The 13,453-nt window shown below is 39.0% G+C and overlaps 1 protein-coding gene across 1 annotated transcript in view; it reads left to right on the top strand.

Moving 5' to 3' along the window:
• Positions 1–13,453, top strand: part of EIF3H (eukaryotic translation initiation factor 3 subunit H) — an 85,634-nt gene continuing 72,181 nt past the window's right edge. Inside the window, exon 1 of the mRNA XM_015618294.3 lies at positions 1–150. Coding sequence (XP_015473780.1) covers positions 31–150 — 120 coding nt within the window. The 5' untranslated portion in view covers positions 1–30. The remainder of the gene's footprint in view (positions 151–13,453) is intronic.

The raw sequence follows: 13,453 nt of genomic DNA, 5'->3' as shown, positions 1-13,453 counted from the left end.
GTTTCCCTTTCCGGCCGTGCGGGGGCAGCGATGGCGTCGCGCAAGGAAGGCTCGGCCGCTGCCGGTGGCGGCTTCGGTGCCGCTAAGGGCAAAGGCAAAGCCGCCGCCGCGGGAGACTCGGCCGTCAAGCAAGTGCAGATCGACGGGCTGGTGAGCACAGGGCCCGGGACTTCCGCGGGCGGGGGGTGGGCGGGGTGGCCGCGTGGAGCCGCCGGCGGGTCCCGTCCGTGGGGCGGCGCCGCGGCGGAGCCTCGTGTCCTGCTGGGACCGGCGCTTCCCGAGGGGCAAGAACGGCATCGGACCCTGGCCCAGCTTCCCGGCTACGGCCAGGCACCCCTTGCTCGTCCCTGGTGAGGGGAACGGCTCCTGTTCTGTGTAAGCAAAGGCCGGGCCAGGGCAGAGCGAGTTGTCTTTAAATGTCCCATTTCATCTTTCAGTTGCGCCGTCCCTGTTCCCGGAGTTGCTATTTTCAGCTTTCACACCTCATGCTCACACCAGATACCCAGAAAATTCCGTAGCTGTAAGAATTGACAAGCACGGTGGGTTTTTTCTTTGCCTGTTGTGCTTTTTCCCTTCTCTGTCAGGGCTGTCAGGACCTCCTGCGTTGCTTAATGAAAAATAAAGGGACTTAGCAGAGAACAGAACCATCCTAATACAGACAATCCATGAAGGCCTAAAGTGGAAAAGCATCTACTAAAATTGGTTATTGGCTTTGCTGCTGGATCTTTCTGTGTTGAAGTCTTAGAGAGTTGGTAATACTATTAATGATACAGAGGAAAAAATTTACTTCTTAAGAATTGAAACATTGTTTCTTCATTATCTTTGCCGAGTTTCAACAGAACACTATGGCTGAAGTGTGAAGGAGTTGGTACTCTGGTTGTGAGAAAGATCATAGTTTTGAGACAAGCTTTGAACCCTGCTTGGTATTATTAGTGGTAGTCCTTAGCTCTTATCCTGGGGATGTACAGTATAGTAAATATTTGTGAAGAGGAAGAATAATTTATTTATATATAGTACGTCTTGTGAAAGAGAAAATTTGAATTAAATTTATTCTGCCCGGTTCTGTCCAACTATCTGTGTGCCTGTGGCTTTGGTGCATGGAACATTTTCAAGGAGTGGTGAAAACTGACCAGTTGTGAAATGTTCCTAAAAACCCAGCAGTGACTAGCAGACTGTTCCTGCTGCAGGCTGGTGCCATACACTTTGATAATAACTGTTAAATTTTATTTATTTTGCTCTGGGTTTTCTCTGTCAGGCATATAATCTGCTTTGTGAGCTGCTGTTGATTCAGGTCAACGGAGTGGACCTGATAATCCTCCAGAAGCACATTATAAAATATGATTTTTCCTTTAGGTGAGATGTAAGAGTTCATGTATTTGTTTTTGTCCATTCAGACAAAAAGATCAGATTAAATGCCCTGTATTGCATCTTATTGTCTTTGTTTCCTGTTGTAGAAATTTGAATAGAGATTCCATCATGTTTTCTGCAGTCAAGTAGCCCAAAGAAAGCTTGTGTTTACAGGCTGGGAAAAGAGTGACTGATGGGAAGGAACCTGGGGGTGCTGGTTGACAGCAACCAAACATGAGCCAGTGTGGTCCAAAAAGACCAATGGCATCTGGGCCAGGATCAGGAACAGGATGGCCAGCAGGTGCAGGGCAGTGATTGTCCTCATGTACTCAGCACTGGTGAGGCTGCACCTCAAATCCTCTGTTCAGTTTTGGGCTCTTTGCTACAAGAAAATCATTGAGGTGCTGGAGCACCTCCAGAGAAGGGCAGTGGAGCTGGGGAAGAGTCTGGAGCACAGGTCTGATGAGGAGCAGCTGAGGAAGCTGGGTGTGTTTAGCCGGGAGAAAAGGAGGCCCTTATCCATCTCTACAACCCTCTGAGGGGAAGGTGTAGCAAAGTGAGGGTCAGTCACTTCTCCAAGGTAACAAGTCATAGGACAAGAGGAAATTGCCTCATGTTGGTACAGGGGAGGTTTAAATTGGATTTTAGGAAAAAATTCTGTATTGAAAGAGTGGTTAAATAGTGGAACAGGCAGCCCAGGGTAGTGGAATCACCATTCCTCAAAAGCATTTAAAGAAACACGGAGACGTGGCACTTAAAGACGTGGTTTCATGGTGAATACTGTGCTGGGGTTGGGTTGATGGTGGGACTTGATGATCTTAGAGATCTTTTCCAACTTAAGCAATTCTCTGATGCTGTGATTATTGCAAGCTGTCAGAAATAATTGTACAGCAATGCCATAATTTGTTTACACTTTTTTTTTTTATTTTAATGCAAGAGGTGTTGATGGACTCAGGTTTGTTGTATTCTAGAAATTCCTCAATGGGATCCACATTTTTTGTAATTCTGCTGCTGAAATTAATCAGATTTGGTTCACTGGTATTATAGTCTTTAATTTCAGTAAGGTGCAATAAATTTCAAACTATAAGCTGATGGATTTTAGAACATAAACAGTTATTCCTTTGAATGATTTTTAGGTTAATGGAAGATGCTAGATTTCCATCAAATCTTAGAGACTTCTCTAAAAAGCTTCCCTAGGGAAGCTTCTAACCCTACTAACTGTCTAAAATTATACTTGTGGAGGACTTCCTTGGCATATTTATGCATTTTTCATTATTTCAGTAGTGATATCAGACAACACAGAAAACTGTGAAGGCAGAAGTGAACTGGTGTATCATTCAAAGGCATAAGATCTGATAGGGTAAGTAGCATTTTTGCAATGTGAGAATCTAAGTCTGAATTATTCGGAAACTGAACTAATGTCCAAAACCAGATATTCCATGTGGTGGATTGTGGGTTGTGTCAGACCACTAACATGCAGGTGATGGATATATGGAAACTTTCTTCTGGAAAATAACAGCTCTGGGATGGGAGATCGGGAGCTCTTAGCAAGGCAAGTGTGCTGCTAGGCCAGATAAATGTTCTTATTAATTTGGCTTCTGACTAGTTACAAGGAAATATGGTTTTACTGGGAAGGTGTTGTGTTCTCCGCAAATCTGCGTGAGGTTATTCTAGGAAGGAAGGTAAAAGTAACTAAATTCATCTAACTAAATTCTTAAACTCCAAATTACTTTTTCTTTTTAAATCTTACCCTTGCATTTATTTACACATTCAAAAAATTACACACCCAGGAATGGTTCTGAGGAACAGTGTTAGCTGACTGAAAAAGGTTTGCTTATGCATGGCTTTTGCATATATAACTAGATCCTGACTGATGCTAAAGCACTAATATGTGCATTGCTTGTATCATTTAATTAATGGGAATGATGGTTCCTTTTTTACTTAAACACTGCATAGGATTTCTTTTTACACTTACTGTCCATTGCTCAAAATTTTTATGCATTGTAGAAAGTAGCAAAAGTTATGTAGGCTTCTCAGAAGGTTTATATTCTTATATCTTCATATCTGCTGATGTGCAAAAGCCTTAATACTAGTAACGAATTGCCACTAAACCTTAAGATATTTTTGTAAGTTTGTTTATAGTAAATACAAACATACATTGGCCAAAACATAAATATGTCAAGAAGATGGTTGAAAGTTGTAGGCCTTGTCTGCATTTGTGCACCACCATCAGCAGTGTGGCTATAGTGCCACATTCTCTTGTGTCAGATAGGACTGTTTTAATCAAAGACTGTTACTTTAAGCTTCATTACACCATCCCTGATTTGGTGATGTTGTAATATGCCTAGTGCTTTGTATTCTTATCTATGGTAAGTACATATATATGTATGTATTATTTATTTATTTATTTATTTACAAAATCACAGATAAGAATATGGGTCTGCATTTTTAAAAAACCCTCACATTGTTATTGAATTCTTTTTCAGTAGTTACTCTATTCATAATTATGATCTTTAAGTTGCTTGTGCCTTGTTTTTTTATTACCATCCATTTTTACCTTAAAGGGGTTGGATACATTGGGCTGTATCCTCAGTTCATAGGGAGGAGCCCTTCTGGATGGTATGTTTGATCACAGTGAATGGAAGAAGGTACCATGGTAACTGAAAATCAGTTTCTAAGACTTGCATATGTTTGTGTAAGCACTTTTTAAAATGGCAACTTCTGACACTCTTGAAAGAAAACAATCAATTTCCATAGTGTTTGAGTAATTTTGTAGTACTGGTGAAGCCTTTTATTGAACTGGCTGAAATCTCTGACATTTCTTAAGTTGTGCCTAATATTGTGTTTTTTCTAGCATTTCTTGTGGGTTTTTTTTTTTTTTTCCCCTCTTTACTCTTTCTGAAGAGTTTGCAAGAATGCACAGTGGTGGGTTCTGCCTGCTATTATTTGTAGAGTTTCTTGACGTTGCAGAGTGTAGAGTAGTATTTTACGAAATAATGTCCTTCAGGCAGTGTTGTATTTTGTATGTCTTCCAAAGGAGTTAAAATGGAATTTGAAGTTGAAGTTTAATCTTGCTGACTTTTCCTTGACCTGTTTCTTTAAAATATTAGATCACATTATGCTGGCTTTGAGAGTTGTGTTTGAATTGAATACTGGTTTGATGTATTCATGAATACTTTGAACCATGGAGAAGACAGAAGAGCTTTGTTTTATATTCTATTAATCTTCATGTGTTAACAATGAGTTGCATGAATCTAACCCAGAAGTGAACTTCTGACATATAATTTGTGCTTAAATTCAGAAGAGAAAGCATTAATGTGTGCTGGTAAGTTGAAAGGGCAGGAGCCTCCTTGGAATATAACTATTTTCAGGCTTGAAATTTCTTGAACTGCAGTGGGTAAGGTACCTATATCATGATGGTCTGAGAATGCAAATTTCAGTGTGTTTTGTCAGTGGATAGCAGTGGATATGTGCTAACAGAGCACAAACTTTAAATTATTTGTAAGAGTGCAGTGGTGCACTCAGCATCTCCTAAGTGTCCTGGTAAGTGTACCCTAGTGAGGCATTTAGAGCTGCAACATCTGGTATCGCTTCATACCGTGAAACTAGCGTGCTGACAAAAGGAGTTAATCTAAATGTGGAGGTGGCTTAAATGTGTTGAGCAGCATTACCCTTCAAAACTTTAAGGAGAAAATCTTACTTTAAAACAGGCTTTTATTTTATTTTTTTTTTCCTGCATGCAAAGAGAAATAATGTGTTGCCCTTTACACTGCTGTCATTAGCAGTTAAAGTTCTTTTAAAAGATTTTTTGTCCCTCTTATGTGCATATTGAACTATTATTGTGGTAATTGTGTATTCAAAGCTCCTGTGAAAACAGGAGATCGTGCTCTTGTGATTCCTATTTGGGTGTGTTAATACTGAGAGAAATAAAAATACAAGAGTATTTTTACCAGATACCTTTTGAATAAATTCCTACCTTTTAGTGATGAAAGTGTTGCATCTAAAATGCAGCTGATAATAGTCATTCTTTTTTGTCCTGGTTGGCGTTAGCTTTGACTCTGTGTGTTGGGAGGTTACCGGTGATGGCTTTGTTGCTGAGGCAGTGCATTATGTCTGCTTGCACACTGAACATTGTCAAATGTTCTCCTTTGGTTTTCAATGTGTTGTAAGAGAGGTTTGCAGCTGATGTTCAGTGTGGTGTAGGTGAGGGAAATGTACACAGAACTGCAGGCCCTAGGGAGAAACCCAGCAGGTACAGATTCTGAAAGGCCCTTGGTGGTGTGTATGAAATGAACAAGTCCTACACCCTATTCAGTCTTAGGACTTTTTCTTTCACCTTTTAAATAAATTTTATAGGTCATATGAAAGGCCTTGAAAGAGCAGCCAACTTTTTTTTTTTACCCCTACTCTTTGAATGTATCTTCTTATACATGAATCTATACACATAGTCTTATTGTTGTTGTAATATTTCATCATTAATCTTTCTTTGTTAGAAATACTTTTTGGGTATGGTTACTTTGGGTGTTGTTTTTCTGTACTTAGACTACACCCATGTTCAAAATACCTTCTCAGTTTTGAGCATACTTTTCTTTAATATTATTTTTAATCTTCCAGCAGCATTAGGATTCCAGAGATGTGATACCAGCTTTACCAACTGTGTGTAGGAGTTTAATTAGGTTGCCACATATGAGAATCATATCAGCTTAATGGAAAGTAAATAAATTGTTAATGTACCACATGGAAAAAATTCAGGCTTGTATAATAAATATTCTTGTTAGTATTTTGTATGATTATTCAATAATGTAAAACCAAGACAATAGAGCTTAACTTTGATAATGTCTTTTGTAATGTGCATATGCAAAATTACTTCAGCATCAGTGTTGGAATATTTTTGAATGACTTGTATATGGATGTTTATTCCAGATAAGCATTCTGATAATCTCTTTTGGTTTAATCAAATTTTAAAGTTAATAGAGAGGCTTATTTACTCACTGGAGTTTGAAGATATGCCTGAATTTTGCTTTATGCCTGCAATAACAGACTAATTCTCTTTTGTAAATATTTGGGTTTTTTTCTGGAAAGTGAGTGTTAGGATGTTGCTTTCAGCATGTAAGACTTGTTGGTTTCTGCCATTGTTCTGCTTACACATTGTATTCTACTTTGCAGTGTATTTGCTGCACATCCTTCCTATTCTTTGGAGCCCAAATCTGTCCAAGAAGCAGTGTGCATACCCCTTCCTGTTTTACAAATTCTTAGTGTTTAGGAACTTGGAGGTGTAAATCACTTACTAATATTTGGGGATTTTTTTGTGCATACCTGAGAAAAGTATGCAGTCTGACAAAATGGTTTGTCAATGTAGGGCTGAGTTTTGAGCACTTAGATCTTAGGGTTTTTACTATTATATTATTAGCAATGCAAAAAGAATTAATAGTTTTAAAGGTCTTTAAACTTTAGATGAGACATAGGATATTTACGGCAGCTGTCATCACTCCTTGGAAGCCATTTGAAAGCTATACTACCTTCCCCATTGGCACTTTCAGTGATAAAATTAGAATGATTGTTTTTAATCTCATTGTCACAGTAGCTGTTATTAGAAATGGAACTCTTCTGGAAGTGATTTTCATGTGGCAGTGTTCAGATGACGATACAAAGGCAAGTCTCTGTTGAAAAAGTGGGAAAGCTGAAGCAATAACTGTCGTTCATGGTTCGGGCTTTTTTTTTTCTTCTCAATTTTATACTTTTAAGTCAGCAGGAAAACTGAGACTCCATGCAGGCTTGATTCTCTGGATTGTACTAGCTGTTACTAGGAGGATCTGTCTCTGTTGCAGCCCCTTAGCATATAGCCAAGTGTTTGCCAGAAAGGCTGAGTGTTTCAATGTGGAAAAAATTGTTGTGCAAAAAGTTATAAATTATTAAAATGATATGGAAGTCATGTCCGGTAGGGACTTTACTGGTTCCTTGGAAGCATCTGTTGAATGCATATGGAAGGCATGCTTTAAAGACACACCCTTAAATAGCATATTCCAGTTTCGTTGTGCAGGGTATGTTTTTTGGAAAAGATCAGTAGTTTCAGATGAGCCCCCATTCCCTTCTCCCAATCTAAGTCTGCCTTACTTCGCTAATTTTTGAAGGTCAAATAGATAAGGCTAACTGTATTGCCGTTTTTCTTTAGCTTCAAAATGGTAGCAGTCTGGCACAATCTGATTAAAGAATAGGCTGTTAAATAAAATTGCTACTGCTGCTTTTGGCTGTCAATTTAAAATTTTTTATAGGAAGTTGCTAGAAGTTGATGCTGAAGAAAACCTTGAACTTGGAATACACTCCTCGCTTGGTGAGCGCCACGAATTTGAAGCAATGGTGATTCACTAATACACAGAACATATGTATCAACTGTATGTTGAAGTATAAATGTAAAGCTCTGATGTTCTGAGCAGAAAATGTTGAAACTGTGCCTGTCTCTACCACTTCTATATAATTTCCATATGTTGTGCTCTGAAGGAGTATATTCATCAGCTTTCATTCTTGAAATGATGGCTCAATATTGAATTCATTAAAAATAATAAATATGAATTATATTGGCAATTTGAAAAAACTGCCTGAAATACTGAATGTTTTCAAAAGTTTTGTGTTCAGTAAGATCTGGGAAATAGAAGAAATAATATAGTAAGTAGTCCTGGGGAAATGCTCCATCCCTCTTGCAACCAGCAAAATTTTGGATGTTAATCTCATTACATCCCTATCACTGCCTCCTGACAGTGTGCTAATAACATCTAATGCCCTGCCACTCACACAGTTGAGGTCCTGAGGCTGTTTTACCAAAGTGTTTCTATAAGGAAGTGATTCTGCAGTGCCCCTGGCCTTGATGGTTTCTATGGAAATGTGCATGAATCCATGTATTGTGAAATGTGTTCTGAAACTTTGTATTGCAGAGAACTGTATTTTACCAGTGTGGTAAACACAGCAATGGGGAGTTTCAATACACATGTGTAATGGTGCATTTTTGCTTGCATTGAGGCAATATTAAAGTGTGCTAATGGTCTGTGATTAACCCTGCAGATGGTTGTTAATCTGAACTGCTGTAAAACTCAACTGTAGGGGGACAAAAATGAAGAAGAGATTGATCTATTTGGTAACACACACCTTGACTAACATTCTGTATTTTTCTGTGTTTTAATAACCTTTGCTTTTCTCCACTGTTTAATTAGTGTTTCTTTTGATGTACTGCAGTTTGTGTTTAACTGCTTCCTTTTGCAAGAACAAGCAGCTCACTTGGACATGAGTAAATAAATGACTTAAACAGATATTTCACGGTACCTACAAGATACTAGCTGATGAATGTAAATTCCTGGCAGAGTCAAGGAAAACCACAGTCTATGAAAACCCAACATGCCTCTAGCCAAAACCCAGTAATCTTCCCTTCTAATGTTGTACTTGTGTAGAAGCAGGCTTGGTGTCTGTACTATTTCAGTTCTTCAGTCTGAACTCCACCTACCTGTGGAGTCTTGTCTGAGTTTGTCTTTTCCATTTTGGATATTAACCAGTTTTAGTTCTAGGTGTTGAGAAATGGTCTCTTTCATGTTCTGCGTCTGATTTTACATGAAATCAGTGATTTTTGTAATTTGAATTAGCTTTTTTTTATAGACTATGATATTTTTTTAAAAATCTTTGTGACTTTGAAAGTATCCCAGTAATAGCATGAGTGGGCAGCTCACCCATGTTTGCAGCAGCTGAGCTTGCTTCCAGTGAGTGAATAGTGTGTGTGTCAATCACTTGGCAGTGTCTGTAGGAATCTGGGCTTCCACTGGGGGCACAACCACCTTGGCTGGAAGTGCGGGCTGTTGAAAGGTGCAGCCAGGCTGTGTTGCTGTAGGGAGGCCCCCATCTTGTTAGAATGGTTTTTCCTCTTGCTTTTAGGGAGATTCTAGAGCTCTTGAATCTCAGCAGTTTGGAAGTAGTTCTTTAAAAGAGGAATAAAGCAACTGAAAGAGCAGGTACTTCAGAAGTACTTTCTGTTGGGCATTTTTGGTGGTGGTTGAAGCTTTGCTGTTGGTTTGTGTTGACATGCTGCTGATCTACACATTATCTATGCAAAAGTGTTCAGAAAGTGAAAAATGAACTCAATGTCTACTTTTTCTAGACTAAGCTCTAGGGTAAGGAAGGTACAGCTTTTTCAGCCATGCCCCAAACACTGCACATAAGCAGTTAATGTTCAAGAAGTGATAAAATGCTTCTTGGCCTGTCACTGGCTTAATATTGTGCTTTGAGTCAGCCACTTACTGAGATAAAGTGACAAGGGATCTTATATCTGGCTTATTGCTGCATATGGATATTACTGCTTTCTTTGTCCTGTTGGAAAAAAACCCCAACCAAATGCTGAAGGAAAGTGAGATGGCTATGAGCAAGAGGTAATCTGGAAAACCATATAGATTCCTATAATTACAGGAGAAAATGGTTCCTAAACCAAGCAGTAGTGACGGAAAAGACTTGTTAAATTGATAATCTGTTACGATTTCAGTAGTTTTCTTTAGCCTCAGGTACATATTGTGGAGTAGAAAGATTACTGAAGTTCCTTCTTGCAGTTAAGTCATCTGAAGTCTTGATGTTTACAAACTAAGCAAGTGTTATGTTTGGTACCAAGGGATGTAATGAGACACCTAGGGAACAGAAAGCTTTGGATGCTTGTCATATGCTTCCTAATACTCAAAAATATTAATATAGTACAGACGCATGTAACATCATTCCCCCCATAGTTCAAGATAGACTACTTTCCATTCAATTTAACATGGATTTCCAGAATGGCTTGGTGTATGAGACAAAATTGACAGACTCCTATAAGTTATAACTTTAATGTGAAAATGTATGTAGCATCCTCTGCTTGAGGACCACCTCAGATCAATACATGCTGTTCATTGTTCGTGAATTTAGGCTCAACTCCAAGAAGCTTCTGCTCTTGTCAAAAGGATATTTTGATATGTACACCCGTTGGAGATGGGATGAAATGGCATGCATCATTCTGTTATGCTTCCTGTATAATTATTGTTTTTAAGCCCCAAATTTCTGTCAAGTTCAAAAATAAGATTTTAACATCTGGTGTTGAATTAGCTGTTGAGTGACATAAATGTATGCTTACTATTCCAAGAACTGTATTTACAAAAAGACTTTATAAGTGTTGGTGTTTAGGCTCTAGCAAGTCAAGATAAAGGTAAATTATTGCGGGGCGTTTGAGGTCTTCTGTCCAAAGGATGACTGCTACACTTACTAGATAAAACAGTGAGGGCTAAGGCTTGTTATTTCTGAAGTTGCTGTTCAAAACAACATTTTTCTGAAGCTACCTTGCTTTTAAAGTCTACTCAGTCTTGGCCTTAGGTTTTTCAACAGAATGTTTAGATTAAATATCTTGTTGATTATTTCTCATGGAATTAAATTATTTTTTTTTTTTTTTTTGGCCACCAAACATACTTATGACTGAAGATATCTGCCAAATCAATTACTTTAAGATGTTGAAGGTCTTAATGGAAAACTGTTTTTAAAATTATTTTCCTTTACTTCTCCTGAGATAAAATTGGTCTGACAGCTCTAAGAGCCTTTATTCTAAAGTTAAGTAGAAGAAGAAAAGAAAAAATGTATAGACATCCATCATGTCAGGAATGGTCAAAAATGCAGTCCTGTTCAGTAATAGAATCTAGAAAAAATTCAAAGATCTCTGCAAATAAGCTGGAATATGCATTTAAGTGAATTCTGTGTTTATCAGTAGATATTGTCATATTTCTTGACATTAGTATAGCATGTAAAATTCAGTTTCACCTCTAATCTTCTGTTTCATAGGATGGTTTGAGTTGGAAGGGACCTTAAGAATCATTTAGTTCCCACTCCCTTGTCATTGGCGAGGACAACTTTCACAAGACCAGGTTGCTCCGAGTTCCATCCATCCTTGAATAGGCCTTAAACACCTTCAGGGATGGGGCATCCACAACTTCTCTGGGCACCCTGTGCCAGTGCCTTACCACCCTCACATTTAAGGATTTTTTTCTAATATCTGATCTAGTACCACTTTCTTTGAGTTTGAAGCCATTCCCCCTTGACCTGTCACTACATGCAATACAATAAATCCTCTCCATTGTCCCTGTAGGCTCCCTTTGGGTGCTGGAAGGCCACAGTCAGGTCACCCCAAAGCCTTCTTTTCCAGGCTGAACAAGCCCAAATCTCTCAGCTCATCTTCATAGGAGAGGTATTCCATCTCTCTGATCAGAGGTGGCCTCCTTTGGATTCACTCCAACAGGTCCATGGCCTTCCTGCATTGAGGACTCCAGAGCTGGACACAGCACTGCAGCTGGGATCTCATGGGAGTGGAGTAGAAGGGGCATAATCACCTGCTTGACATGCTGCCCACACTGCTTTGGATGCGGCCCAGGACACACTTGGCTTTCTGGCCTGTGAGTGCGCATTGCCAGCTCGTGTCCAACCTCACATACAGCAGCACCCCAAGTCCTTCTGGGTACGGCTGCTGTCCACCTGTTCCTCCCCCAGCCTGTGTTGGTATTGGGGGTTGCCCTGACCCAGATGCAGCACCTTGTTCTTGCTCTTATTAAACCTGATGTGGTTCTCATGGCCTACTTCTCAATCTTGTCCAGGTCCCTCTGGGTGGCATCCTGTCCTTCAGGACTGTCAACCACACAACTCAGCTTGGTGCTGAGCTCATGCCATGACTTCATGTGGTGGCAAGTATTGTGCCATAAAGGTTCATAGCCAACAGCTGTGAGACCAGGATATCAACCTGTTGATTTTGTGCTTCTGACATGTTGTCTGTCACAGTGCTTTCTAAAACCCATTTCTGTGGACTGCACTGATTAAGATGGAATTTATGTTTCTGTAAACATCTGTCTCATTAATCATCTGGAGGAATGCGTCATGTGTATAGACATATGTTTTCTTACTCTTAATCGTTGCAATGATATCTTTAATTTACTTCAGTGTTCCTTTTCTCCTGGCAGGAAAGTTGAGAGTTTCTGTTTTTGTCTTATCAAGTGGTACTATAGCCAGGAGACAAATCAGCTTAAGGCAAGTTTTTGCTTGGTCAGCTTCCAGGACTTGTCTTTTGTAAGTGTAGGATAAGCACTTATCTGTAGTGTGTAAAAACCTCATCTGGAACTATTAAAATGTTAACATTGCTCATGTTTCATGATATCTAGGTTTTTTGTATTTTTTTCCATGTCTTTGTTTAAAAACAAAGCCATTCCATGCTTACTTGAAGATTTCAGAACTGTTTAATTAAATTTCATTTTGTTTGTTGTTAATTGGTTGTTTCAGCACAACACCACTTGTATATTTGCTTTTGGTGTAGGGTTACCTGAGGAAGGAGACGTTGGCACTAAATTAGAGTGAAATGTGTTATGTCTTCATGTGGATATTAATTGCTAAACAGTTCAATTCATTATCCAGAGGTGACATTTATGCATTTTATGTGTATCAAGATGTTGATTCTAGGCATCTTTGAAGTTAACACAATTACCTAGTCATTGTTAGTAATGACTGACATTGTGATCTATCCATTTACAAAGCTGCATTATCAGTTCTCTGTTGAATTTGGTTTATGCTAGGAGTTTAAGTAAAATTGCTCGTCCTGAAACACTCAAATATAAAAGTTCATGGTCTTGAGTTTTAAGAATTTGTATGGAGAAGGCTACATATGTGATATGGATGTATTCAAAATGTATCACGCATTATTAGCAGTCATAGCTTTCAAGACCCTTTTGCCAAGCTAAATATTGACCAGCATTGCAGTAGTGTTAAGTACTGAGAGGATGTGAGTGTTGTGGCACCTTCCACATGACTGCTGAAAGCAGCTACATAACACAGAGATGTTGAGACTCTCCCCATTCTCTTCCCCAGATGCTGGCAGTTGGTGCTAGTGGTTGTGACCACAAAGCTTTCTTGGGTGGCAAAAAATGTTAAGCATTTAAAAAGATATAAATACTTAATTGAAGACTGTAGATGAGTGTGCTACATCATGTAGCCAGTGGGCTAACAGAAGCTCTCTCTTGTTTGATTTCACATGTGTAAGACATGGCACAGGTACTGGAAATCTCTTTTCAATGTGGTGACATTC

The sequence above is a fragment of the Parus major genome, chromosome 2, assembly GCF_001522545.3.
Source record: "Parus major isolate Abel chromosome 2, Parus_major1.1, whole genome shotgun sequence".
NCBI lineage: Eukaryota > Metazoa > Chordata > Aves > Passeriformes > Paridae > Parus > Parus major.
Note: the sequence above shows the minus strand (reverse complement) of the source record. Positions and strands in the feature narration are given on the sequence as shown.